General features: G+C 39.4%; 1 protein-coding gene across 1 annotated transcript in view; it reads right to left on the reverse strand.

Moving 5' to 3' along the window:
- UST (uronyl 2-sulfotransferase) overlaps positions 1–26,156 on the reverse strand; it is a 151,222-nt gene that overhangs the window by 34,797 nt on the left and 90,269 nt on the right. Inside the window, exon 5 of the mRNA XM_066178877.1 lies at positions 22,212–22,365. Within this exon, the coding sequence (XP_066034974.1) occupies positions 22,212–22,365 (154 nt within the window). The remainder of the gene's footprint in view (positions 1–22,211; positions 22,366–26,156) is intronic.

Raw genomic sequence — 26,156 nt, forward strand, 5'->3', positions numbered from 1 at the left:
AGACCTGCAATGAATCAAATAGATTGCTTATATTTAAAAAAATCTGAAATACTGCCCTGACAATACTTTAAATTATGTCCTAGCTGGCTTGCACTTGATAGACAGATTAGATGGAGGATGGGTAGAACACCTACATAAGACTTAACATGTCTGTAGCAACACCCAGCTAAGAACATTATCTCTCTTCTCACTCGCATACAAAGGCAAATGGACATCAGCTCCCAACAAAAACTTACCATTTCTTTGCAAGAATAATGAATATGGTGAGTCTGAAAATATTCCCTGAGATGAGTATCAATACCCAACACAAAAGTGTAACCAGGACCTTCTTGTAATTGTGAAAACGGTATTTGATTCACATGGCCAGAGAAACATCTGTGCAATCAAAGCAATGTAAATTCACGCGGAAAATCCTGCAGCTTTAAAAGTAAACAGCTGATACTAACTCAAAAAAAGATTTTTAATGTCCTCTTTAGGGCAAACTGATGTAGGATTACTGAAACAACCAGGCTGGCTCTAATCTAACCCACTCCTTGTTGATAACTCAAGGTTTAAGATAAAGGCCAGGTGAGCTTTCATAGAAACCTATAAACTTTTGCCACACAAGGACATGCACTTCACCTTCCTGACATCAGAAGCATCAGGCCTTCCCCACAGTAGAAGCACTGCCCCTCCCAGGCTTTGTTTACCACCACTGCTGTCATCTGTATTCCAGCTGCTGGCGTGTCCTCGTGCATTTGCAGCACCCGCTCACTCCATGAGATGTGAAATCAGTTTTCAACCAAAAAAGTGGGTGAAAAAGGTCAGCCTGAGGTGTGCTAGTCATTACAAAACTTAAACACACCTACAGGAAGATGCTTTTTGGTGCTAGCGGCACTCAGGAATTCCTGTGGTTTTTTTTTTTTCTGAGCATGGAAAGCCAAGGTGAAACGCCGTTATTCTAGGCAGTGTTACACTGCTATCCTAAGCAGCATTAATTAAGCCACATCTCCCAGTGAGAACATGCTTTCTCAGCAGAACACAGATCTTTCAGGGCAGAAATGTTTCTATGTGAGACAAAAACTTGCAAGATGACAGAAGACAGCCTTGCTCATTTAAATCACTGGAGGGGCCTTGTAAAAAAATTATTTTAACACAGTTTGGAAAGATACAGAAGGAAACACAAAGAGCTACTTTCATCGTAACCTTTCACCGTAAAGAAAGCAGTATTTTACTTTATTCCTCAGCTCCTGGCTACAATTCATATCACTCACATCCCACTGGGCTTGTGTCTTCAATGGGGCAGTGGGAGGCCTGGGAATCAGCCCTGCGGCTCCAAGTAACAACAGAAACTGGCTTTCTATTAAATAGTACTGTATTTTTCTGCTCATGTAACTATTTTGTCTGAGAAGTTAAACTGGTAATTTCTGCTTCCTTCTTCTGTAAAACTGTCTTTAAAATAGAAATCACAACATGCCTTAATCCTTTAATCTGTCAATGAGTCAGACTACTGATCTATGAGAAATATATCAAAGGTGCATTATTAATTTATTTTTTTTTTTTTAGATTAGTGACAAACAATTTAATTTGCCATAGTGAGCTCATACATGCTATAAGAAGAAATCAGCACCTGATTAAAAATATTTCATGGAATCATTGAATCATCAGGTTTGGAAGAGACCTTCAAGATCATCTAGTTCAACTGTTAACCCAGCACCACCATAATCACTCCTTAATCGTATCTCCAGCTGGCACACCAGATGCCTCTTGAACACTTCCAGAGATGGTGACTCCATCATTTCCCTGGGCAACTTATTACAATGTCTAATACCTCTTTTGGTGAAGTTTTGTTTTTCTAATATCTCATCTGAACTTCCCTGATGTAACTGAAGGACATGTCCAATCATCCTTTCATTTCCAACTCATTAAAGCTCCTTTCAGGTAGCTGTAGAGAGTGAAGGGCTACAAAAATCCCTTGGGAATTTTAATGCCATCACAAAAAGAGCAAATTTTAAGGTGTTCTTTTGTAGAGCAATAAGCAATTTACTGAAGTTAATGTCTTATGACAAACTTAAGATGTGACACAAGATTTGAGAACTTTCCTTTCCTCCTAATACAAATTCCTGAGAGTACTGACAAAAAGAGTAATTTGTTTTTTATCCAGTAGAAGGAACACCCAAAGAAAAAAGAAGAAAGAAAAAAAAAGAAAGGAAAATCTTGTGTTTCAAGGCATGCCCTATTTTTCCATTATCGGTGTTTCAACCAAAAATTACAGAAACACCACATTTTGCCGTGGATGCATTACAATTATTAGTAGCCCTGACAATTTAAAATAAGGAATCATAACTCAAATACATACATGCCTTGCAAATAATTTCCATTCCATTTCTATCTGTTGTTCATCTATGGGAAAACCACAAAAATATCCTTTCTCTCACAATCAAAACAAAGATACACATCCTCTTTCTATGCCCTGCCCCTGTGAGATACCACAACTTCCAAGAAACCAGGAGACCTTGCACATAGCCCAGGAACAGTGCATGCTCCTTCAGTCTGAAGGGTGAAGATGTGGAGGTGTGTCAGCAACAACCTAAATTTCAAGTTTTCACTAAAGGAAATTAAATAAAATGATGTGGAAAACCAGTGACTGAGCCCAGTCTACGGTGATCTCTCCTGCTTACATGGCTGTTCTTCATACACCACCACAGTCAGTAGTGCAGCCTAGTTCTCACTGTTGCCAGCCAAGGAAAATTCTTCCACTCTCCTGAGAGCCACCGAGAATCCTCTCGCAGCTTGTAAAGTGTTTTCTCACATAGTTGGTGTTTGTAAAGAGGTCAAACTGAGCATTACATCCTGAGGACAACGTTGCATCGTATGAACTAAACACAGCCATGCTAAAAAATCCGTAACATAATTCCCCACCTACTCTGGCCCCAGCTTGGGAGCTCTGGGTGGCCTTAGAGGGCTTGGAAAGAAAATGCAAACGTGATGTCTCAGAAAAGGGTTTGTGAATACAAATACGACATGAAAGAAGGAAAAGCAGAACTTCCTACTTTGGAAGGCCGTAGAAAGACTGAAAAGTCAAGGCATAGAAGGCTTCCAAGTATAAATGTAACACAACTTACTAAACCTTATTCAGGAGCACAAATTATTTACACATTTTAATGAAACATAAGATGCAATGCAACACATTTTTAACCCTAGTTAGAGAGACTTTTACTTCACCAGGTGGTATTTAATGTTTTTATTCGATCCCAATCAAGTATTTGGATAACTTGAGCACACAGCAGCAAGATGACTTCTTTCTTTTAAATACACCTGTTATCTGTTTGTGCATCTATGCCAACAGCACTGGCAGCAGATTGCTCTGGGGTTGGGCAGGTGCTGGGCGTTGGTTCCCAAATCAACATTGCCTACATAGTCAAAGCCAAATGTTTCCCATCCTGTGCTGTTGTGGCACTGAGGCCTTCCAAGGTGGGCTGCCAGGCGGGGTGGACTGTGCCAAACTGTGTGGGATGATTTTCCTCTGGAGATGACAGCAAGCTGGACAAGTTTACTGGGACACCAGTGGCAGGGTGCAGAGTGACCAGTGGGCATCTTGGGGAGAAGCTCCACAAGATGGCAGAGCAGACCCAGCTAACCCTACAAGGCAGGTTTCTGTCCCCAGATGCCCCCCTGCACCAGCTGTAATAGCCCCTGCACTTCTGTGAGGCTCGGCCAGCTCCAAAAGCAACAGAAACCCTTTTACGTTCCGCCTCCAGTGCATCCTGGTCCTCTACCAGAAGAGTGAACAACATGGGGCTCGCTCACATTAATGATACCGCAGCACTCCAGCTGCACAGGCAACACAGGCTACAGTGGATAACTTCAATCACTGCATTAACTTCTTTTACAGCCTCCCTTGGGCATCCACCCTCTTATGTCTGGGGTCCTCCATGGACTGCAGGTGGATCTTTGCTTCACTGTGGACCTCCATGGGCTGCAGGGTGAAATCTGTCTCACTATGGTCAGGGGAATCTCAGCTCTGCTGTAACACCTTCTCCCCACTCCTTCTGCATCGACCTTGGTGTCTGCAGAGCTGTTCCTATTGTATAGTGTCACTCCTCTCTTTTCCAGCTGCAATTGCTCCTGTGCAGTAGCTTCTTTCCCTTCTTAAATAGATTATCCTAGAAGCGCTACCACCATCACTGAAGAACTCACCCTTGGCCAGCAGTGGACCCATCATGGAGCTGACTGGCATTGACTCCACTGGACATGGGCGAAGCTTCTGGCAGCTTCTCACAGAAGCCACCCCTGTAGCCTCTCTGCCCTCCAGTCCCCCATCACGACTACCAAGAGCTTGCTGTGCAAACTCAGTACATTTTTGTAGAGGATAATTCTGGGGTTTCTTTGAATTGGCTTTCTAATTTCTTCTGGCAAAATGCATGTTTTTGCTTTCCTGCCTCCCCCCACCACATTTGTAAATAGGCTGCCAAGTTTAATTCCTGCTTTATTTTGCCTGGGCTAACTCGCCTGGACTCTTTTGCCTGGGCTAAATCGCCTGACTTTTCAGCCAACAATGTATTAAGCTTTTTTTTCTGGCCTCTTAACAAGTGAAGTGGCAGCAAACAAAACAGCATCTTCTGCTAACCATCTACATTTTCATTAAGTGCAGACATACTTCACTCATATACAAATTTTTGCTGGCATTGACATAGCAAAAGTGATGAACTATGCCCACAATGCTACTATTTAGATGCGACAAACATGAAATACATTTGTACATCACTATTTTCTAACTTAAAATGATGTACAACATCAAGAAAATACATAGGTGGACATATTTTTCTCTTTTCTGTCATCTGAAATCATGTTAGTAATTTGTCAAAGATAAATTTTAGTGGTAAGAATGGAATCGCTTCATAGTTGTAAGCAGACACCTTATCATGTGTTTCTTTTCCATTGCTTTTGTATTTTTCACCTCAAACCATCTTAGTACGGGAAATACAAAAAAAAAAAAAAATAGAAAGAAATTGCCAAAAAAGGGCGAGTGGCTGCCAGCTGGAAGCAGTGTGTAAGCATTAAATAACCATCCTATTACAGAGGGCACAGATCCAGGAAAGACAAAAAATGAAGATCATTATACTGTAATCAAGAATGAATCCCACTGGCAACTAACAGCAGGGAGAAAGTACATCTGCTAATTCTGTTTACTAACACTTCTTCAAAAAATAACCTGGAAAATTTGTCTGCTTGGGTTACGAGCTTTAATAAAACCAGTTAGGGATGGTATACATTCAATTTGGCAAATGCCAAGCAGGAAATACCCACCACCTCAAGGGCTTTTTAGCCTTCCCTAAAAGGAGGGCACATGGACTCGACTCTAGCAAATTGCCTGTGAGAAAAACAACAAGTCATGGAATGGTTTGGGCTGCATGAGACCTTAAGATCACCTAGTTCCAAATCCCCTGGCAAGGCAGGGATACCTTCCACTAGGCCCTACCCAGCCTGGTCTCCCCAACACCTCCGGGGGATGGGGCACCCACAACTTCTGTGGCAACCTGCTCCAACAACCATCACAGTAAGGAATTTCTTCCTAAACTCTAAACTTGCCATCTTTCAGTTTAAAGCCATTGCCCCTTGTCCTGCCACTACACTCTGTTTTTAAAAAGTCCTTCTTCAGCTTTCTTGTAGGCCCCCTTCAGGTTCTGCAAGGCTGCTCTAACGTCTCTGCTTCCCTTCCCCAGGCTGAACAGCCCCAATGCTCTCAGCCTGTTTTCATAGGAGAAGTGCTCCAGCCCGCTAATCATCTTCATGGACATCCTCTGGACTTGCTTCAACAGATCCATGTCCTTGTTATGTTGAGGGCTCCAGAGCTGGACTCAGCACTCCAGGTGGAGTCATAAAAGAAAAAGTCATAGAAGGTGGAGTCTCACTTCCCTTGACCTGCTGGCCAGGCTGCTTTTGTTGCAGCGCAGGATACAATTGTCTTTCAGGGCTGTAGGTGCACATTTGGCTCATGTCTAGCCTCTGAACTACCAGCACCCCCAAACCCTCCTCCTCAGGGCTGCTCTCCATCTTGACTCAGGTGCAGGCCCTTGTACTTGGCCTTGTCGAACTCTATGAAGTTCACAAGGGCCCACTTCTTGAGCTTGTCCAGGTGCCTCTGAACAACATCCCCTCCTTCCGGTGGGTCAACCACACCACGCAGCTCGGTGTCATCAGTGCACTTGCTGAGGGTACGCTCGATCCCACTGCCAGAGACACCAACAAAGATGTCAAATGGCGCCAGTCCCACTACTGACCCCAAGGAATACCACTTGCCACTGGTCTCCACTTGGACACTGAGCCTCTACTGCAACTCTTGGAGCATGACCAACCAGCTGATTCCTTACTAACTGATCCATCCATTAGTTAGTAAGGAATCCACATCTCTCCAGTTTAGAGACAAGAATGTTGTGCAGGACACGTCAAATGCTTTGCACAAATCAACAGATACATCCAGCAATTTGTGCTCACAGAAGATTAGTTCTAGAGCACAGTCAAAGTTAACTTCTGACAGGGATCAGCCTCAGCCTGGAGCTGACTGTGAGGTTGAAGTCAGTGGGCTGGGAGTGGACAGAGATGCCACTGGTGGATGAGGATGTTCCCGGTAGGGGGTGGTCTCACCACACCTGGCAATGCAGGGCAGCCTTGGCTGCTCCTTTCCCAGCAAGAAAGGCTGCTACAGAAGATTCAGGTTGTTGAGAAGTATTTTAGCCCAACCTTTCCTAAAGGAGAAGCAAGTTTACCAGGCTCCCATTTGTTCAATCTGTTACAAAAAATTCATATCCACTCTAATTCATAGCAATGCTTTACTGCTCCTACTGTCTCTAGTCATACTCTACTAGTATCTGACACAAAACCACCCTAATGTCAGTCAGAAAACTGCCTTGTCTTGATCTCAATGAACTCAAGGAATAGTACGACATCTGCTTCATAGCACATTTTTGTTCACCTGAGGATTTACATTTCCCTACAGAAATTTATTTTTAAGACCATCGTCTGGACTCTTCAATTTTTTCAGAAGTGTTAAAACAATTTTTAACTTGGGCTTTTTCAGTAAAACCAGAAAAGACCCTGCCAATGCCTTAGTAAATTCTCACTGAACAAGGTAGTCATGAAGGGAATTAAGGAATCATTTCACATCTCTGGCTCCTGGAACCCAGCATCTTTTGTTTACCTTGAAATGCTGTATCCCAGAAACCACTTGTGCTAAAACATTTTTTAAAAAAAACAAATTGGAGGAGATACACAGGAAATCATCATGTAACAGTGTGGATTGTCACCTCTCTAATTTTTAAAATGTTAAAAGCATCAATGTTCAGCCAAGTTAATTGTAATACTAAGACTCTGTGACCTGTATTAACAGCAAGTCCTGCACACAACTGAGCAGTAATATGCATGACCAGATTACTCAGAATGAAAAATCATGTAATGGGAAAAACCACAGGACATCACAGAATCATAGAATCGTTTGGATTGGAAGGGAAGCTAAAGAGCATCTCATTCCAACCACCCTGCCATGGGCAGGGACACCTTCCACTACACCATGTGTTGTTCACATACAGAAAAGGGCTCTCTAGAAAGAGCATAAGTTAGGAAAAAGAGTCTTGAACTGAGGTGACAGTCAAAGACACCTTAGAAAAAATGGATAAAATAAACAGAATATTGCCAAAACCTAGCTAGTATTAGACAACACTTAGGAAGAACACAATCAGCAAGGGGAAGAACCAGCGACAGCAGAAAAGCCTCTCTATCTTGCAACACGTCTTTTTTTTAATCCAGTCACTAAAAATGCAACAAACATCCTTTGTTCCCAGCACAAAAAAAAAAAAAAAAAAAAAAAAAAAAAAAAAAAAAAAAAAAAGAGAGAGAGAGAGAGAAGAAAAGAGAGGATAGCATGATTAAGGATGGGAAGCTAAAGACAGGAATAAAATAGCCGGCTTTCTTAGTGAAATGAGACACTGAGTAAAGTTGCACAGCATCTGTGCTGAGACAATTCTTGAGAATAACAAAGAAGGGTTAACAGCAAAATAGCAAATTTTTTAGGGAATATTAATGGGAGCAGATAAAAAATCTGACCTCAAGGGGATACAGAACGACTCTATAATGCTGAAGGACATTCAGCATTAAAAACCATAGATCCTCACAACAGGATACTCTGGATGACAAGGATGTAACTATATTTAACAAGAAAAACCCAAATCACCAAAAGAATAACAACAACAAAATAGAAATGATGTATTTACAGAAGGGAGGTCTATCAAGGAGTATTAAACACAGATATGTCAGCAATGTCCTTTGGTAAGCTGAAGGGCCTAATGCAGAAAGTTGGCACCTCCACATATGACAATATCATTTGCACAGCTACCAAAAAATTTAAATGTTTCAAAAGATCACATTTCCTACAATAGAGAAAAGCCTGTTTTAATAATGAGACATTTCTGTAGTTCACATTTTTCTCCCATTTGCTTTCCCAGGTCATATGTTCCCATTCCTTTAAAGCCTGACTGGATACACAGAAATTATATTCAGCAAATTTTAGCCCAAACCTCAAAAATGTCTATATTAACAGAAACACATTTAAGTTCTATGAATGCCTCAACAGCTTGAAGCCAGCATAACACATTGTTTTTAGCAGAGGTGCACAAAAATAGTTTTAACAAGATGGAAGTTTAAAAGAGGCTTATTAGAACAAATGTCAGAGTTCTGTATACTAAATATATAATTTAGGAAAGAGAAAAGAAATCCATGAGCCAAAAGGAAACTAATTTCACAATCAATGAGCATTAGATATTATTGCTTTCATATATCCCAACAGGACAGAGGCAAAACAAACAAAAGAATTATTTCGATTTTTTTTTTAATAGGACTTCATCTGACAAGAACTGGGGAGAAAAATGCTTACTTTCTGCAATATAAATCTTCAAAACAAAAGAGTGAAGAGATGGAGAAGGAAAGATATGCCCCACAAATAAAAAAAAAATATTGCAGGCATCAGGAAAGAAATAATTTTTAAAAATTATTAAACTTTTAATCTGCAGATGTAGCAAAATTTTCACTTAAGAAAATAAGCACTTGCTAGCTAATGCTTGTTTTATTTCAACATACTTCTCAGTTAGAGCTTACACTACCTGCTGTCATGAATTCCAGTGATACAATTTCCTTTTGCTCAAGTTAAAGGAGAGAAGCTGTATCCAACAGCTCCTGATATGCCCCTGAAATAATTCAGTCATATCAAGTACAATGTCTAGCAAAACAGGAAAAGAAACCTGCTGCTGACCTCTGAACTAAAAAAGATAAAATATATGATTCATCATATGGTACACATTTTAAAATTTCTTTGGGTTTGAGCATTTTTTAAGTTAGATGGTAAATCTCAAAAACCCACCATACTGACTTTTAAGAAATAAGTTCCTAATAGTACCAAAGTCTAAATGTCTTTTGTGTCCCCTTGACCTACCACATTTGTGGTGGCATTTTAACACAAACCTATTCAATGGTGAGAAGACAGCTAGAAGTTTGAGCTGTGGGCTAATTTTACCCCCTTATCAGTCTTCTGCCTAGTGTTGACTGACTTGGGATCTCTGCCTTCATCTTTCAGGGCTGAAATGCGAAAGGAGCTGCAGAGCAGAGAGGAAAATGATACTGCTTCTGCATGTGGCTTCCCTGCTGCTACAACTGGAGATGGTTTCTGCTCTGCTGCCCCTATCTAATTTCCCTGGTTAAAATCTTACCCTTGCTGAACAGTTCTAATGCTTCTCTGGAAAATTACTAAAACTTTGCATTATTCATAGCACTGCCATTCTGAATAGGAGACACAAAATGGAACATATTGATACCACTTTTCAGTTTGACAAGACTATTGCCGTACTGACAACACCAAGTATTAAAAACCTCCTAAAATTACAAGATTCAGAGACATAAATAATGTTCCTATATGCATTTTTTTTAAAACTTTTTTAATCTTCAGTCATCTGCTGAAGTTCTTTTCTATGATATGAAAAACAAAACCATATTTCCCTCCCTACACAGAAACCCAGAATCTCTCAATGCCTTCATTTCAGGTGATATGGCTTCAAAAAGTTCAGCAAGAAACAAGATGAAGTATAAAACCATGAAGGTTAATAAAACTGTTAGGAAGAGAAAAAAAAGTGTAAAATGTGCTTCACCCCCTTTCTTTTCAACAAAGACATAATCCCTTTGGATTATACTCTGAAAAAAAATTAATTTATTTTCCTTCAGCCACTGATGAACACTTTAGTTTCCTTTTTTCCTTTCAAAGAGAACAGAAAATTAATTTTGAAGAAAACAATAATCTCATTTAACAATCCATCTTCACCATGGAAAGTTTCATATTTGCCACCAGTTAGTGGATTTTTCCCCAAGAAAAAGGAAATTACTCTTGACAAGCTCAGTTATGAATAGTGGCTGGCTTTGCTTGGATCAGAGTTCATAGGAAAAAGCTGTGTTCAAGGTAACCTGACTAGACTGTGTTTCAGTAACTCACTAGTTATTTAAGCAGTAGCCAGCCTTGCTGAAACAATGGCAGTCCATTTTCCAGAGTCTAGAAGAACAAACCATCAGCTTAACACTCTTTGTTGGGGTTTTTGGACAGTTTGATTTTATGTAAAGCAACTGTATTTACAAGGGATAGAGGAGCTTTGAAAATTCTAGCAAACAAGAAAAAAAAGAAAGCAGTGCTGGGAGTAATAGCCAAAAAAAGAGAACACTGCTTTTACTTCAAAGGAGAATTTCACTGCCTTGTTACACAGGGAATGTATTTTCTCAGTTGACACAGCAGGTCTACTGCTTATCCCGAAAGATGGAGTTACCATTTCATTCAAGACATGCACACACCATCCCCGTAATAACTCACAACCATGTAATACCATCAGCAAACCGGTGAGGGACATGTATTTTTGAAAAAGGTACTTCAAGTAGTCATCTTAAGGCAAAAACCAAGAACATATTTGAAACAGCTGATGCCTGTTTCTCTGGGCTTTCTCTTATTTTTTTTTTCACATTTCTTTCTTTAAATAATGTTGAATTACAAGGAAGACAATAAAAAATTATTTCCTGGCAGCAGTACCCTTCTTTACTTGACTGATCATCAATGAAAAAATGGCCAAATGCCCTGAACCTCAACTCAGTGACAACAAATACAGTTTTACAGTTCATCACACTCTGTTCTCTCACATTTTCTCCTGGCAATATTCTCTCACCAAGTTATGAAAAACTTCTTTTATTTTTCCTTTTGAATTTGATTAAAATCCACCACAAAAGGGCTGAAGGAATCAGCTTTCTGAAGGACTTCCTCTGACCATCAATATCCCTCAGATGTCTGGGGTTGTTTCTACTGGGTTTCCAGTTCATTAAGGTGCCAAAATGCCTTAGAGCATGTGCTTTGAATCCATCCTTGTTTCAGGGAACACAAGCCGTTAGATCCTCCATTGCACTAAGCAGCAAAACTTGCCCACTCTTTTGATTGCAGTTGCTTGTCTGTCTGGCAAAGAAGCCAATCTGTCACCTCATTGTCTGAAGTCCCTCATCCTTTCATCTCTCTTCAGTTAAAGAAGAGAAGGGAGGACACCTAAAATGAGTCTGGAGCCTCTGTACTCAAACTGTTACTTCCAACAGAAGCTACTAGCATGCCGAGAACCTCTCAACACAATCCACTTCTGCAAAGAAAGTATTTAGGAAAAAGGAAACCAGGCGAGATGAGAGAGAGAAGAGAAGAGAGAGAAAAGGAGAGAGACAACTGTAGCAATACAGTTTATATTTTTATGCCAAGAAGGAAAATTTGATTTCTGGAATACCTGACACCTGAAGAACTCTCCTGAGGGAAAACACAGCAGCCACTTGCCAGGCAGGGCCAAGCAACGAGAGAGAACATTACAATCCATCTGCCAACACAAACCTATGGCATTTGGCTGTTTTTGGAGAAACACAAACACCCATGTCTCCATCACAGGGGCTTACTGAAGCAAACAAAGCAAGAATAGACAGACAGCACCTGATTTTTAGGTAGATTGTTCCCCAGTTCAGATCTATTCATTCTGTAATGAGACAGAAACAAAACCTAAATTTGCACCTCTGTACTTCCTCTTCACTGCTGTAATAAGGGGTTCTTTCCCTGCTGGATGAGCTGGCTGGGAAGAACCTGCCACCTCTCCCCAGTGGGACAAGCAGCCCAGTTGTGTCCCACAGGATATTCAGGCACACCACGTGTGCCCTGACTCCACAGACATGAGCCTTGGGGCCAACCAGAAAGGAACAAGCACACGGTGCTTCAGCAAGCCGTGGGGTCCCTGTGAGCTGGGACCAGGATAAGACACAAGATTTTACACTGTAGGGTTTAATACACCTTAAAAACTTCAGAAAAAGTAGAATAAACTAAGTCTTGAGTGTGTCTGGGCACTATGTCCCATTTTTCCACAAAATGCCATCGCTGCTTCCCATATGGTTTCAGCATAAACTACGTCAGTCTTAAAAATACAGAATTCACAAGTGTGACCCAGCAATCCTGCAGTCAACAGAAGAGTCCACACTACCACCAAAAAATTACACGATAGGAAAATATTTTGTTGTCAACAAACACCTAAGGCTCAGGACAGCTTTGGATGCTTGTATAAAGACATGCCTATCCCTCACCACGTCAGCCACGCATCATGGGCGGGCAGTTCTCCTAATTCTACTGCCCTGCACTCTCCTTGCCATCCACCACCTCAAGGCTTCAGCTTTGCTTTAGCTAGGAAGTTCTGGAGATCGGGATCTCTGCTTATTTCACTTTGCTGGCAGTTCTGACAGCCAGAAAACCTAGGCATGAATCATGAAAATGAAAGAGGAAGGAGAATGACAGACAAGGAATAAAACGGGCTCATAAATTCAGTTTTATTTTCATGGATTGTCAGTTCCTGCAGGTTTTGACACCTACGGAGTGAAGTGAGTATCTGACTGCTTGAAATTACATTATCATGCCACAGCCTGAACACATTCAATATGCTGGCAGTAAGAGGAAGGCTGTCTCTCTATGCCCTTCCTCTGTCAGGAGGAGTAAAAGGTTCTGCAGCTTCCTTCCCCATCCTACTGCCAAAAAAAGAGTTTTCATTTAAGGTGGTTAAAGCATGACGCAATAAGGAAAAGAAAACAGGCCTACTCCTAGCAAGAAGTGTACTTAGGAGGTTTTATAGTATGGTTTTCTAGGGACAGCTACCATGATTTCATTAGACAAGTCTTCAAAAAAATTGTTAATTAAACATAATTTCAAAAAGTCTGACTCCTACTCCTAAACACACACACACTCACGTATATTATTACATCTTACTTTGAAGACAGACTATTTGCTGGTCAATGCCCCATCTCTCTTATTTACGCCATGTACAAGCTGTAACTTTAAAAATAATGATTTTAAAATTTTCACTAACAGAAATTGAAAGCATTCTTTTTTTCTGGATGATAAACATTCCCATTTTAAAAACTATTGTATTCCAACCTAAAACAAACAAAATATTAATCAATAATTAGTCTTACTTGATGACTATTAAACACTCTTTCAGGTTCCTAGTGCCCAAAATGCTAGACTCTGCACTGAAGATAACATTCACATCACACAGAGACCTTCTTGTTTTCATTCACCTGAAATAGCTATTTGTCAGCTAATTATCATTAAGTCACCCCTTATTGGGAATCATGTAAGTATTATCTCTTTAGATATGTCTTCCTGTTACTTTCACATTAACAATGTACATGAGATCTGAAAATGCAAGTACTGAACTCGTGGCTTACAAAGATTATCAAACACCTGAAATTCACCCATACTGAAACATCAAAACGAAGAGACTTCACATTTCTGAAAAGCATGCACTGAAAGAAATGTTTTATCCGACTGTTTTAAGGATTTTTACATCTTCTCTTCTGGCATCCTTACTATTACAGTGCACAATGTAAAACTGGATGCAGCTCATAGTTTAAATGCATTTGTATCTTAGCTTTTAACGATAAATTTGAGAATAGTCATGACAGTGTTAACAGTCAATAGCTTCAGCACCAGTTCGGAACTTAAAAAAATTAATTTGATTGGTAGAGATGTAAGACAACAAAGTCTTAGCCACTATGGCATATACCCAAGATCACTCAACTATTTTAAAGTCAAGAAACAACACATTCAATTGGAGATGTCGATAACTGTAACTAGCTTATATAAATCACCTAGTAGTAGAATTCACTTGTAAGCATGTAATTATAAAGCTTGCTTTTGAAACACCCACAGCAGAAACCAATTTCAGAAAATCACTACTGGCTATGAGGAACATTTACCAAACACACAGGACCTTTTTCTGGGTACCTCTGAGGTTTTAGATTTGTACTGATCGGGTATTTTCTGATTAAGAGGTGTTGCTTTGGTAATTAACAACCCTTGAGGGCTATATAGTTGCACTTCTAAATATAGAATAGAGCATTTCAGTTGGAAGGGACCTACAAGGATCCTCCAGTCCAACTGCCTGATCTATTCAGGGCTGACTGGAAGTTATAGGGTGCTGTTAAGGGTGTTGTATGGACTGCTCTTAAACGTTGACATGCCTTGGGCATTGACCACCTCTCTAAGAAGCCTGTTCCAGTGCTTGACCACTCCCTCTGTAAAGAAACGTTTCCTAAAATATTTCCTTTTTGAATCCATCTAAACTTACTCGCAACAATGACCAGAGCAAGGACTTCCACAGCTTAATTACATGTTGTCCAAACCATCGCATCTTTCTATTTTTTTACTGGATCCAGCAGCTACCCATTCCAATTGTAAACTTCTATTAGTCTTACACTGAAACAACTCAAAACAGACATCCTTGTGGCCACTTTTATATGTCTCCCAAGAATCTGTCTTCCCATATCCTTTCCCTTATTTCTTCCTCATTTGAAGAGTCCTAATCTTTGTCATTCCTCATATGGAAATTATTTCATCATTGCTCCTACCCATTTGTGAGTGTTTTCTGGTTCTTTCAATCCTGTTTTGGGAATGGGAGGTGTCCAGGTTTAGGGAAAATTTGGGAGGAAATACCCTAGGACAGGAGGTCACAAATGTCAGACGAAAGTAGTCAAGCACAGACACACTGGAGATGTATATACAATGAAGTTCTCTGTATTGCTCTCTATTGCTTTTAGTTTGCCTTTTTTGACTGCTACTGAGAACCAAGCAGATGCTATGGTGGAACTACCCAACACACACAGGACATTCCACTCCTAACCCTGCAAAAGGCTTGTCAGAGTCCACCAGTTTCGAAGTGAAATAAGGATTATCCCCCGCAAGCTGCTTTCCCACCTTCACTGAAGGCAAGGCTGGCTTTTGTCCCTGCGCTGCACAAGAATGCTTTCTGTTCTTGTTCAATGATCCAAAAATATATCTCCTGAAAATGTAACACAGACATAACCTCTTCTCTTATACAGTTTACATGGCCTTAAAAGCTGGCATCAATATATTAGAATCTTTGTTCTGTGGCTGGGATTTTCCACTCTACAGACAGGATCTTCCTATAGATAATGTGCAATTGACTCAGACTACTATTTCCCCAAGCTACCACAACACATGAAAACCAAAAAACACAGGAGAGAACATCAAGAGCTGTCTCGTATTCACGGTCAGGAAGGCATAAATAAAAAACTTGGCAAAATCACCATAAAAATAAAGATTCATCATTTTAAACTTAATACGGCAAGGTCCTTTAATAAAAGATCCTAAGTTCTTATGTATATAAATGACTTAAAAAGCACAACCGAAACACAGTATATGGTAAGTCCCTCTAATAATGTTACATTTAAATAAGATTCTGGGTACTTAGTGCTTGGACCTCTACTGCTACTTGGTTTCTGCTTTCCTGTGCAGTTCCTTAAAATCTGCAACTGCCAGAAAATTTCAGACCACTACAACACTGTGAGAAAAAACCCTCACCTTTTTACCTTCTGAAGCAATATATTCTGAAGCATATTGTTGTTATCCTGTTCCTATCTCCACAAAAAGGAGAATGGCAATACAGAATGACATCATTAAAAAAAAAGCATGGTATTAATCTTGCATTTTCTATGAATATAAGTATGTATTGTGAATCACATAGAAGTTTTTAGTGTTGCAATCTTAACCAATGCTACATTGCATATTTACTATGTGCAATTGACTCAGACTACTGAATGAAAACAGATTAGGAAGGCACATTTTCTTGCTTTTGTATAAATGCATAATGCTGCAATGTTTGGAATACAAACTCCACAGGGGAACATTAAAAAAAAATATTGGCCTGTAAATTAGTCACTGAAAAGTATATGTCAGACATGAAAAAATCTCCTTTAATATTATGTTTTATAAGTTGTTTATTCAGTCCCTCCTCCAGCTGAGGTCTGAATTATCATTAACTTTGTGGTTCAATAAATTATTAATACAAAATGGGAGAATCTAAGGGGGGAAACGGTGCTTTAGAGCACACACAATAGATGGAGAGCTGCAAAAACGGGCCAGAAATTTTGCTGTCTAGAGGTAATGCAGCAAAAGGGAACAGCTGGAGACTATTAAAAACACTCATTAGAGGGAAGAAGCAGCAAACTGTTCTAATTGGGTCAGCTGACAGGTGGCTGTGCTTCGGCAGTGCTCTCCCGGCAGCCCCGTCCCAGCCGCAGGGATTGGTGCTACTGTGTGATCCCCAAAGCAGACCTACCACTGCAAAGTTGCGCTGCAGCACCACCAATTCAGTGACCAATTCAAACCACCTCAGCACCAGAGCACAACACAGGCAGTAAAATGACTACTGTGAGTACGAGGGTGTGTCAGAGAAAACACAGAGAGCGCACAAAATGTCTGGCCTCTTTAACTACAGCTTGGAACACAGTAAGTGAAAAATGTTCTTTTTAATTTATGTATTTAACTCCCCAATATCTGGTATGCACTGCACTGACAAAGGCGAATAATTTTAACCTCTGCATGTCTCAGATTTCCAGTCTAAACAAGGTTAACCAAGTTACCAGAGCCTCCCCGAAATTTCCCAGGTTCAATCAACAGACACTTGTAGCCCCACTTGTGAGGTCCTCAACAGGAAAATCAGAGTCATGAACCTCTACTCGCTTACTGCACCACACCTGTGGGCAGTCAACTCTCTCTTGGCCTTTTTTTAATAGAGAAATACACTCATGAGAGTGAGCATCAGAAGATGAAGGCATGGGCTCCATACCATGGTCTCTCCTGGAGGCCACGTCTCTGACAACCGAAAAGCTTGAAGAAACTTATCTGAAGACATGAAGGAGAAAGCCCAATGATGACAACTACTGATGACAATTCCTAATGTAATTACCCACGGTATTATGCACATAAACACGGGAAATAAGACAGCCAGCTGCAGTCCAAAAATCAGTGTAATTGGTAAAAGAATATTTTTCATGGTAGATAGAAATTTGAGGATATAAATAATAAAACCAGTTAAATATATTTAGTGAATATTCTTATATTAATGAAAACCATGGAAAACATAAAAAGAAATTCTCAAGATTCAGGACTAAAAAAAATGTTCTATGGAGTTTACCCATTCCCCTTTTTCTACTTTACTTTGTTTGAAATTTATGAAATAACCTAAACAACATTAGTTTAAGTATTCAGCCATAAAAGCTAAAATTGCAAAAGGAATGGGTTTTTTTCCTATTATAAGAAATTTAATGTGAAACTTCCCTGAGACCACTTGAATTTTACTTCCCTCCTTTGCAGTAATCCTAATACACTTCTAACAATTATTTTACATTTCATTTAAAAGACAAAAGGACAGGTGCTCCTCTATGGGATCACTTGTGCGAGTGAAGTTTAACATAAATGAGACTGAATATTATTAGAATATTTTTAATTTTTGCTGAGAAAAGCATATCTATTTTCAGAGATGAAGTTGAAAAACTCTGCGGAGCCACCCAGAGATGCCATGCAATCGTAACTGCTAATTATAATGAGAATTAGGAACATGTTATAGGAAGGTGACAAGTTCTTATCTTACTGAGTGATTTTTTTTTTTTTTAAATACAAAAATTTTCACTTCTGATACATTAGCTCAGAAATCTTTTACTTGAGTGAGCTAGGAGCTATGGTATTTATGAGCCTAACAGACATCAGAATCCTATGTAACCAGATTTCCTGCAATTCTGGCAGCAATACACAGGCCATGCTGCTTCACACACTCATTGAGCCCTAGTAGTCTTAGATCAAAGTTCTACCAACTCTTAAGAAAAGATGAAAAGCCTATACATGCCTTTTTTATATTTGATGTCTCAAACTGAAGCTGTGATAAATACTAGACAATAACAAACAAGACTTCTGGAAGGAACAATTTTAATATAAAGCATTAAAATATTATTAGTAGTCCCTCTTCATCAGGGGTACTTCCTACCTTCTGCACTTTAAGCCCTGAACTAAACTGCATCTCATACATATTTTTCTTTTGCTTGGTACTTGCAGCACTCACAGCTGCACTGGTAAGGGTTTGCTAGCTTTATTGAAGCATATTTACTCTAAGACCTCCAGTTCAACCTGAAACACATTCACTACAATGAATTTAAATTACCTTTTGTGAATTTATCTCATCTTACAGGACCATAATGTAGGGTTGACAGTCAAATCAGTGTGCTTGAGACTTGACTCAAGGTGCTCACCATTAATTACCTCTCTGCCATACTCCACACTACCATGCCTGCCACTATTTATTTTGGGGAAGCTTGGATGTAATTTCTTCAGCTGAAAACAATAACTCACTCCAGCACTGAAAGTGCCAGGTCAAAGCAAGGAGTTAGTGGATCTGGGTAAAAAGTCTCACATTGCAGCAGCTGCCTCTGCTGAATCTGTCTCGTGAATAAAAGGCTTGTTTTCTATCCTGACTTCCAATTAAATTTTGGTAAACACAAGAATTTACCAAAATGTTTAGAACAATTTATCTGACTTCTGAATGAATGGCTGTGTTTCCTGGAACAAAGTCAAAGCCTAGAGCTCTATTCAGAGAAAATTTCAAATGATCAGTGAACAATGGAAATTTCTGTCTCTGTTTCTGACCTTTGCAATGTCAGCAGTTCAGATTTTCAATGTTTAAAAACCAGCATGCAAGATACTACAAGACTTCAAAACAGTCTGGGTTTTTTTCAACTCCCTTTTTTTCTTAAGGATCAGAATAGAGGGTAGAGAATGCGTCCATCAAGGGCATCATAACCTGGAGTTCATCAGACCCAGAACCTGATCTTAAAATGCTTTTCCTCCCCTAAGAGCCTGCTTTCTAGAGCAGCTGAGCTCCCACACCTTCACACTGCAGTTTGAGGATGCCGCCCTCAGCTTTTCAAGGGAGATGGCCAGTGTTGGCAGCTGTTGATGAAGATGCCAGGATGGCCTGGACAGTTTCCAGTTGCCCACACCACCTTCCAAGGGATAGGAAGCCAAGAATGTCATGGTTGGTATAAGCACAATTAGCGTCTAAGACCCAAGGTACACATCTTTTGCCTGCAAACCCGTCTCTTCTGGTAAAACAGAAAAGTAATATTTACAGCTTCTCCAGTCCATTTTGGAAGTGTATAACTGCTATCAACACAAGGCTTCTCAAGTACTCCAGCAATGAGCTCAGTGTCATGGATCAATCAGCAGTTATGGGTTTTCCCAGCTGTTGATCTGAGGCATGATGGAAGAAGAAAAGTAAAAGCTCATATCCTCCTGCTGCTTTCATGTATCTGCTCATGGTCATGCACACCACATCCCAAACAACTTACGTTTAATCTTGTGATCAGTGTTGAAACTATTTAATATGCTAAATCTAAGTTTATCCTTAAATAGTGCCCAGTAAAGATAGAGTAATGTTTCATGGTGAGTTTTGCATTTAAAAGAGTATTAGGGAAGAATTGCAAAAGTTATGAGACCTGCAATGAGGCCACCCATCAGTCCTGTGCTAAAGTGGCATATTGGCTCATGCTCAAGAGGTAAAACCAGCTGCTTACTTTCTTCACAGCTAGATTTGGCAACTGATTTTGCAGATTTCTGAAGCTATGATTCCAAAATTCCCAATACCTGAATTTCAAGAAATATGCCAGCTGATTTTCTTGCATCACTGAGGAAAAGCTTAAAATGCAGGCATCCAATATATGATGTCGTTGGATTGCTCAATCATTAAAAATGCTGAACATTCAGAATGAGTGGCTTTCATGAAAATTAATTTCACTGGGAAGTGGCCTATATGTTACTGTCACTCTCTTTGAGCAGGGCAAATGACTGCCAAAGTCTGCCAAGGAGGGATGGAAAACAGGTTCCAAAATGTTTCCAGGATTCTAACACTGACTTAACAACAAGGAAAATCAAAATGAAAATGCAAAAATAGTTTTTATTAAGGATGCTAATGGTGCCTCAGATCAACAAACTGCCTTTTGAACAAAACGATTACTGACCTTAGTCAGACACTTTTATTTCTTTTTCATTATAGCTTTTGTACTGATGTGTGTATACATAGATATCTGCATATGCATTTAAATAATTAACTTCCTAAAGAACATACCAATGCCAATGAAAATGCAAGGTAATTTCTATTAGTTTTTAAACCAAGACAACATGAATTTGATCTATTTATTTGGGTTCTCCTTGAAGTAAAATTTCACTGGCTATATGTATCATGTCTTAAGGTGCACAGACAGTGAAATAATATCAGGTTTTACAGAGTCAGTCCTCAGAGATGCCAATCACTGCACTTCAAATGAGAAGGCACTCAAAGTAAAGAACAGACTCTACCACTCACTTAACATTTCCAAAAAAGAAAATGTAATAGTTGTAGTAAAAACCCTCACCCTCAATAATTTCCTCAACCCTCTTGTCCCATTTAGAGATGATGAAGCAGAAGTCCATGCACACACAACATGCAAAATCTTCCAGCTCTGAACATCAGGAGGTCAAGACCCACTCAGTTGACATAGGGACCTCTTTGGGATCTCTAGGCACATAGCAAATAAGAGACTTTTCACAGTTTATACCTTTATAGGAGATGTCATTAAATTTAAGGCTATTAGACAGTTACACTGATACCTCCCCCTTCAATTACTCATAATGTACAAGCTTGTCTGTTCACAGGGCTTTGCATGACAAAGAACAGTAGACAAAAGAAATCAAAACAGTTCTGTAGCATGGAAAAAAACTCCAGCCTTCCTTGGATTCATGTAACCTCAGCTAGGGCTGAAAGGCGTTGTGTGGCAGTTGTTCAGAGCTGTGCTCTCTATGGCTCATCACACATCTTGTACTCTACTACTGCCTCTTCAAAACCTCACAAAAACATCCTCTCCTCCTCCAAAAGCCACAGACATATCTTGTTTTGACATTATGTCTGGCCTGCAACATCTCACAGCAGACCATCAAGCTGTCCTGTCACTGCTGTTACACTGAACTCTCTGCAGGTGCAAGTATGCCTGAGAGCTGGGTCCAATCAAACTGGAACTCCATGAGAGAGGGCAAGAAAATTCCACCATTTTGCCTTTTTTAAGAAGTGTCTGTGTACATGAAAAGAGATCAATATAAACCAAACTAGCCACATCCCTAGCTTCTTTCTTCTTAAGCATTCATTCAACACCTACTGCCATGGGACCTTGGTATGTAACAAAAGCTGGCAGGTGTTACGATAGTTCAGCAGTTGAACAAATTTAAAACTTATTATGAATAGCTCATTCAGCATTATTGCCATCATCTTAACCCAAAAAAGACAAAAGGCAACAAAACCGAGGCAAGAACTGAGACTAGAGCCCTGGTGTAAAGATCATTACAAACAACTTAGCATCAAGAACATTAGAGACTTGAGCTCCCTGACTAGCTCTGTTTCTTCGAATTCTTCCAAGGCTGCAGTTACAGGTGAAGTCTGAACCTAAAAATCTGTCTGAATATTCACAGTGATAAATAAAGGGAGAATTATTGTATTACTATGCAGTGCAAATCCACCTCAGTGAAAGAAGCATAATTCAACGGTGGAAATCTGGAACTTGCTGTTGGCTTATTCAAGATCAAATTAAATTCATTGCCAACACTCTGCACAGTAAAGCTGAGCAAACTAAGGACCAGGTGAGAAAAGACAGAGGAAAAACACAACATGGAAGATGCCTCAGTCTCCCACTTTTCATGCATACAGTTTGAGTAATAGCACTACATAGCAATGATGGGAAATTGGTAATCAAAACCTTTTATTTAAACATACCAGGTATCTTTCCTCCTGCCTCATGTTGGGAGTACGGATCATGTGATTCTGTTCTCCTCTCCAGTCTCCGAAACGTCGAAAAAAATAATTGGATAAGAATCGGTTGACAGGATCTCTAATAATGTTGATGTACACGGGCTGGTCTCCTCCAAACCTGGTGGGAAGAGAAATGGGTGAATCTCATCACAGGGTTCCACACAGACATGCATCTATTATCTCTCATCTGAATGCTTTCAAATCACTTCCAACAGAAATTCAGAGCTTTTACAAGGTGAGGAGTGAAACTGAGAATCTTACAAGTAGTTCCTAAACCTTTGGAAATGCATGTATGATCTCTTTAGGGCAAACAGTAAATACAGAATCACATTAAGCTGTATGTATGCATACTACAAACATTTCAGTTGAAAAACATTTTTTACACTGCATCAACAGTTCTGCTTTTGAGTTGTCTCCTTGCTGATTTCAGATGAAGTACCTTCTGCAGATGAACCAGAGAATGAGCATTTCTTCTTGTCAACACACTTCCTATCTGGGCAGTCATGCACTACCCAACAGTAACTACTGTAAGACAGCCCAGGACCACCTTTGCCTGTACAGTAAGTGTAGTAATGTGCAAAGGATTTTCAGCTTACTTTGACAGCTTTTTTCCAAAAACTTCCTCTGGATGAACTGACAGATATGCATGGAATTTCCAACTTTTTATTTGCTGGAACTTGTGCAGAACCTCTTCCCCTCACCCCCAGCCTGCGCCACCAGCTGGATTTGAGGTTATTTCATTGTTATCCAACACCTTATCCCTGTACTGCACTTCGTGAACATTTTTTTTTTTTAAAGTCAATATGAAATTTCTTGCTTCAAAAGAGAAATTAGGTATCAATCTCAAGTACATGAAAGTCCAAGGAAAAGGAAAGGGTAACACCAGCTGTGACCAGGCTTGCACACAAGCAAAATGTAGCATAGATATCTACAACTTAGAGGTGAGAAGATAAACCAGAGCAACTTCACCACATTGACTTTACCCTCTTGTACATCTCCTACTGGTGCTAAGTGACCAACAGCTTCAGTTCAATAGCTGGGACACCAAAAGAGGAAAGGAGAAAAAAGAAGCTTGGGAAGGTCTGTGACTACACTCTATTTTCAGAATGTTAAAATACTGACTGCATATTTTAGATCAACACACAGCATCAGAAGAGCAGGCCTAATTGGAAGAAAAAAGGGAAAGGGGAAGCTGCTTACACTGTTCCACGGTCAAAATTTAAAAAATGGACATTCATAGAACAGACTTATGGCCTACAAATTCTGTGAGACAAAGAATAAAATAAACCTTCCTGGACTGAGAAGTTCATAGGATAAATTCAACTTGGAATTTTCCTTGTTTCAGAACATGGATTACGCTTCTCCCTTCTGTTTCCCCAATTTAGGTGAACAATTTTCACTTAAGCACTAGTTTATGCTTTATTTTTGGGAGCTTGAGGACATAGCCATATTTAAGTATTTAAATGCTATTCTGACGATTTTCTGAGTCACAATTTATATAATTTCTTATAAAATGCAAAATACTAGATTAAAAGAGAGAAAACTGAAGACACCCTTTAAATTAAAAAAAAACAAACCCTCATCTTTTGAGGCAATGAATAATTGAATTTGTATAATAAAAGATATGGGGTTCTCATAAGTATTAAAGATGCAGCAAAATTGTTTAAAATTATGAATTCTAGTAAGGAAAAAAGAAAAATCTCATGGAGTTTAAACGTGACTTTTATTCTGCATGATTCCCCAGACTCCTAAATAAAGTCTGCAAAGGCTTGTCTCATGAGTAACTATGCCTATCAGTAATCTCATTGACCTCAGTGTTGCAGGATCACTGCCATAATTTGAAATTGCACAGACGGCATAAAATTTTAAAACAATCCAATTAAAAAGCCATATGCTCCTTGCTTCCTGATTAGTGCACAACCCAGTTTGGACATGGATGTGCAAGTGAAATATGAGAATTTAGTACCCTGAATAATTCTCTAAGCTTATCTTTGCTGCTTTTTATCTATATACAGAAATAAAACCTACATTTAAAAAAGAAGACATTCCTGCAAATATCACAGGACAATGTGGGCAAAGAACTTCAACAATTATTTACTCAGATAGAAAGCTTTGAGTGGATGTCTTGGCTTGGTAGTTTTGAAAACTAAACTTTTCAAGTGAAATTGCTGGAAAAAATAGATTGCATCTAAATTATTGGACACATTATCTTCCTGCCGCTTCATGCAGATAGCAATAATCAAAAGGCAGAGGTGAGTGGAGGAGGGCAAAGAAAAGGGGAAGCAGAAGAGACAGTAAAGCGAGCTGTCTTAAGATAAAAAAGAGATCACAAGATACACAGAAGAGAGAAAGAATGTCCTGCCCCAGGTTTTGTAGAGGATGTTAAACCTAAATGCTCATCAGAAAAGTGAAAAATGAAAACCAGCTAATAGCTGTCTTGATAGAAATTTTCAGTACATATTGTCTTTTCTGAAGTAAAAGGAGGGGTGAGATTGCATAACCAACCCACCATATTCCCAGAGCCCATCCTTTTGCTGGTAAGGTCACGTTTCTGAACATGAGAACAGTAAATTCAGGACCACAAGCCCTGAGAAAAGAGGCTCACACGAGCTCATTCATCCCAAGAGGACAGCTGAGACAGGAGGTCACACTTTCACAAATGCTATAGAAGAACTTCCATTTCTGAAGTGGAGATTGTGTGTGCTCCCCACCTCCCCAAACACAGGACAGCTCAAATTTCTGATTTTCTGCACAATATAACCGGCTGCTATACACCCAGCTGTGGGTTGCTCCACCAGGCAACAAGAAAGGAATTATTAGAAAAATCAAGTCTGTTCTGGTCCTTATTCAAATGTGCATGTTTTAAAAACATAGTTTATAATACTTTGAATTCCAACCATTTGTCTCTATGGACTGTTCTAAGAGTCTTTTATGGAAGCTAAGCAGCACTCATATAGCATAAAAAATCCTAATAGTTAAAAAAAAAATCAATTACCTTAAGTTATTTAGAGAAGAAAAAGGGCAAATCAATGCTCTATTTCTTCAAGTATGTTCTGCATATTTTTAGATACCTATCAATCGCAACATATTAAATGCTCTCCTGAGTGAAACTTTTCAGAATAACAACACCCACATGAAAGTGCTCTTGCAAAAAAAATAGATATGTGCTCTCATTATATATCACATCACCTTATTTGCACTCAAACACCTATGGTGAAGGATTCAAAATGGGACATGATCATATTTTCTAGGTCTGAGTAGCAAACTTACCTTCTCTGAGTGGGATCATGATTGGATCCTTCATGATGAAGTTACAGGTTATTCTCTTCTCCAGCAGCACATCGGTGCAACTGGGAAGAGGGGGTCAGGGTAGACCCACAACACTTTTCCTGAACTTAATATCTCCTGATTTATTTTATTTATACTAGTAAATTCCATTAGTTTTAACTGATCTGTTGTTGTAGATATATTTTTGGAGTCCTCATAAAAAAAAACCAAACCAAAACAACACTATTTGCAAGCTTCAATCAATGATATTTAGCTTCATTAATAATACATTCCCCTATGTCTTTTTAAATAAAACCAAAATTAAAAAATAAAGCCTGAGAATTATGTGAGCTTGCCCCTTCACATTACTGATGAATTCCAATTTTATTATTTACATGACCAAAATCTTAATTTAAAACCATTTATAAACCCCTTGCAAGTTAGGGGGAAAAATCAACAGAAGTGATTTGCTTGGCTTTAAAATGGAAGCTTTCTTAACTCCTATTATTTTTCATTTCACTTCAGGAGGCTGCTGCCTTTGCATTTAATACAAAACTCTTCACACAAGCAGAAGATGGTTTCTTCATCCTTGCAGGAAAAGCACAACCCCTCAAGGAAAAGATGACTCCCAATCTATTCTCT

Source organism: Chamaea fasciata, unplaced genomic scaffold (assembly GCF_029207755.1).
Source record: "Chamaea fasciata isolate MVZ Bird 193981 ecotype frontalis unplaced genomic scaffold, bChaFas1.0.hap1 SCAF_3, whole genome shotgun sequence".
NCBI classification, from domain to species: Eukaryota; Metazoa; Chordata; class Aves; order Passeriformes; family Sylviidae; genus Chamaea; species Chamaea fasciata.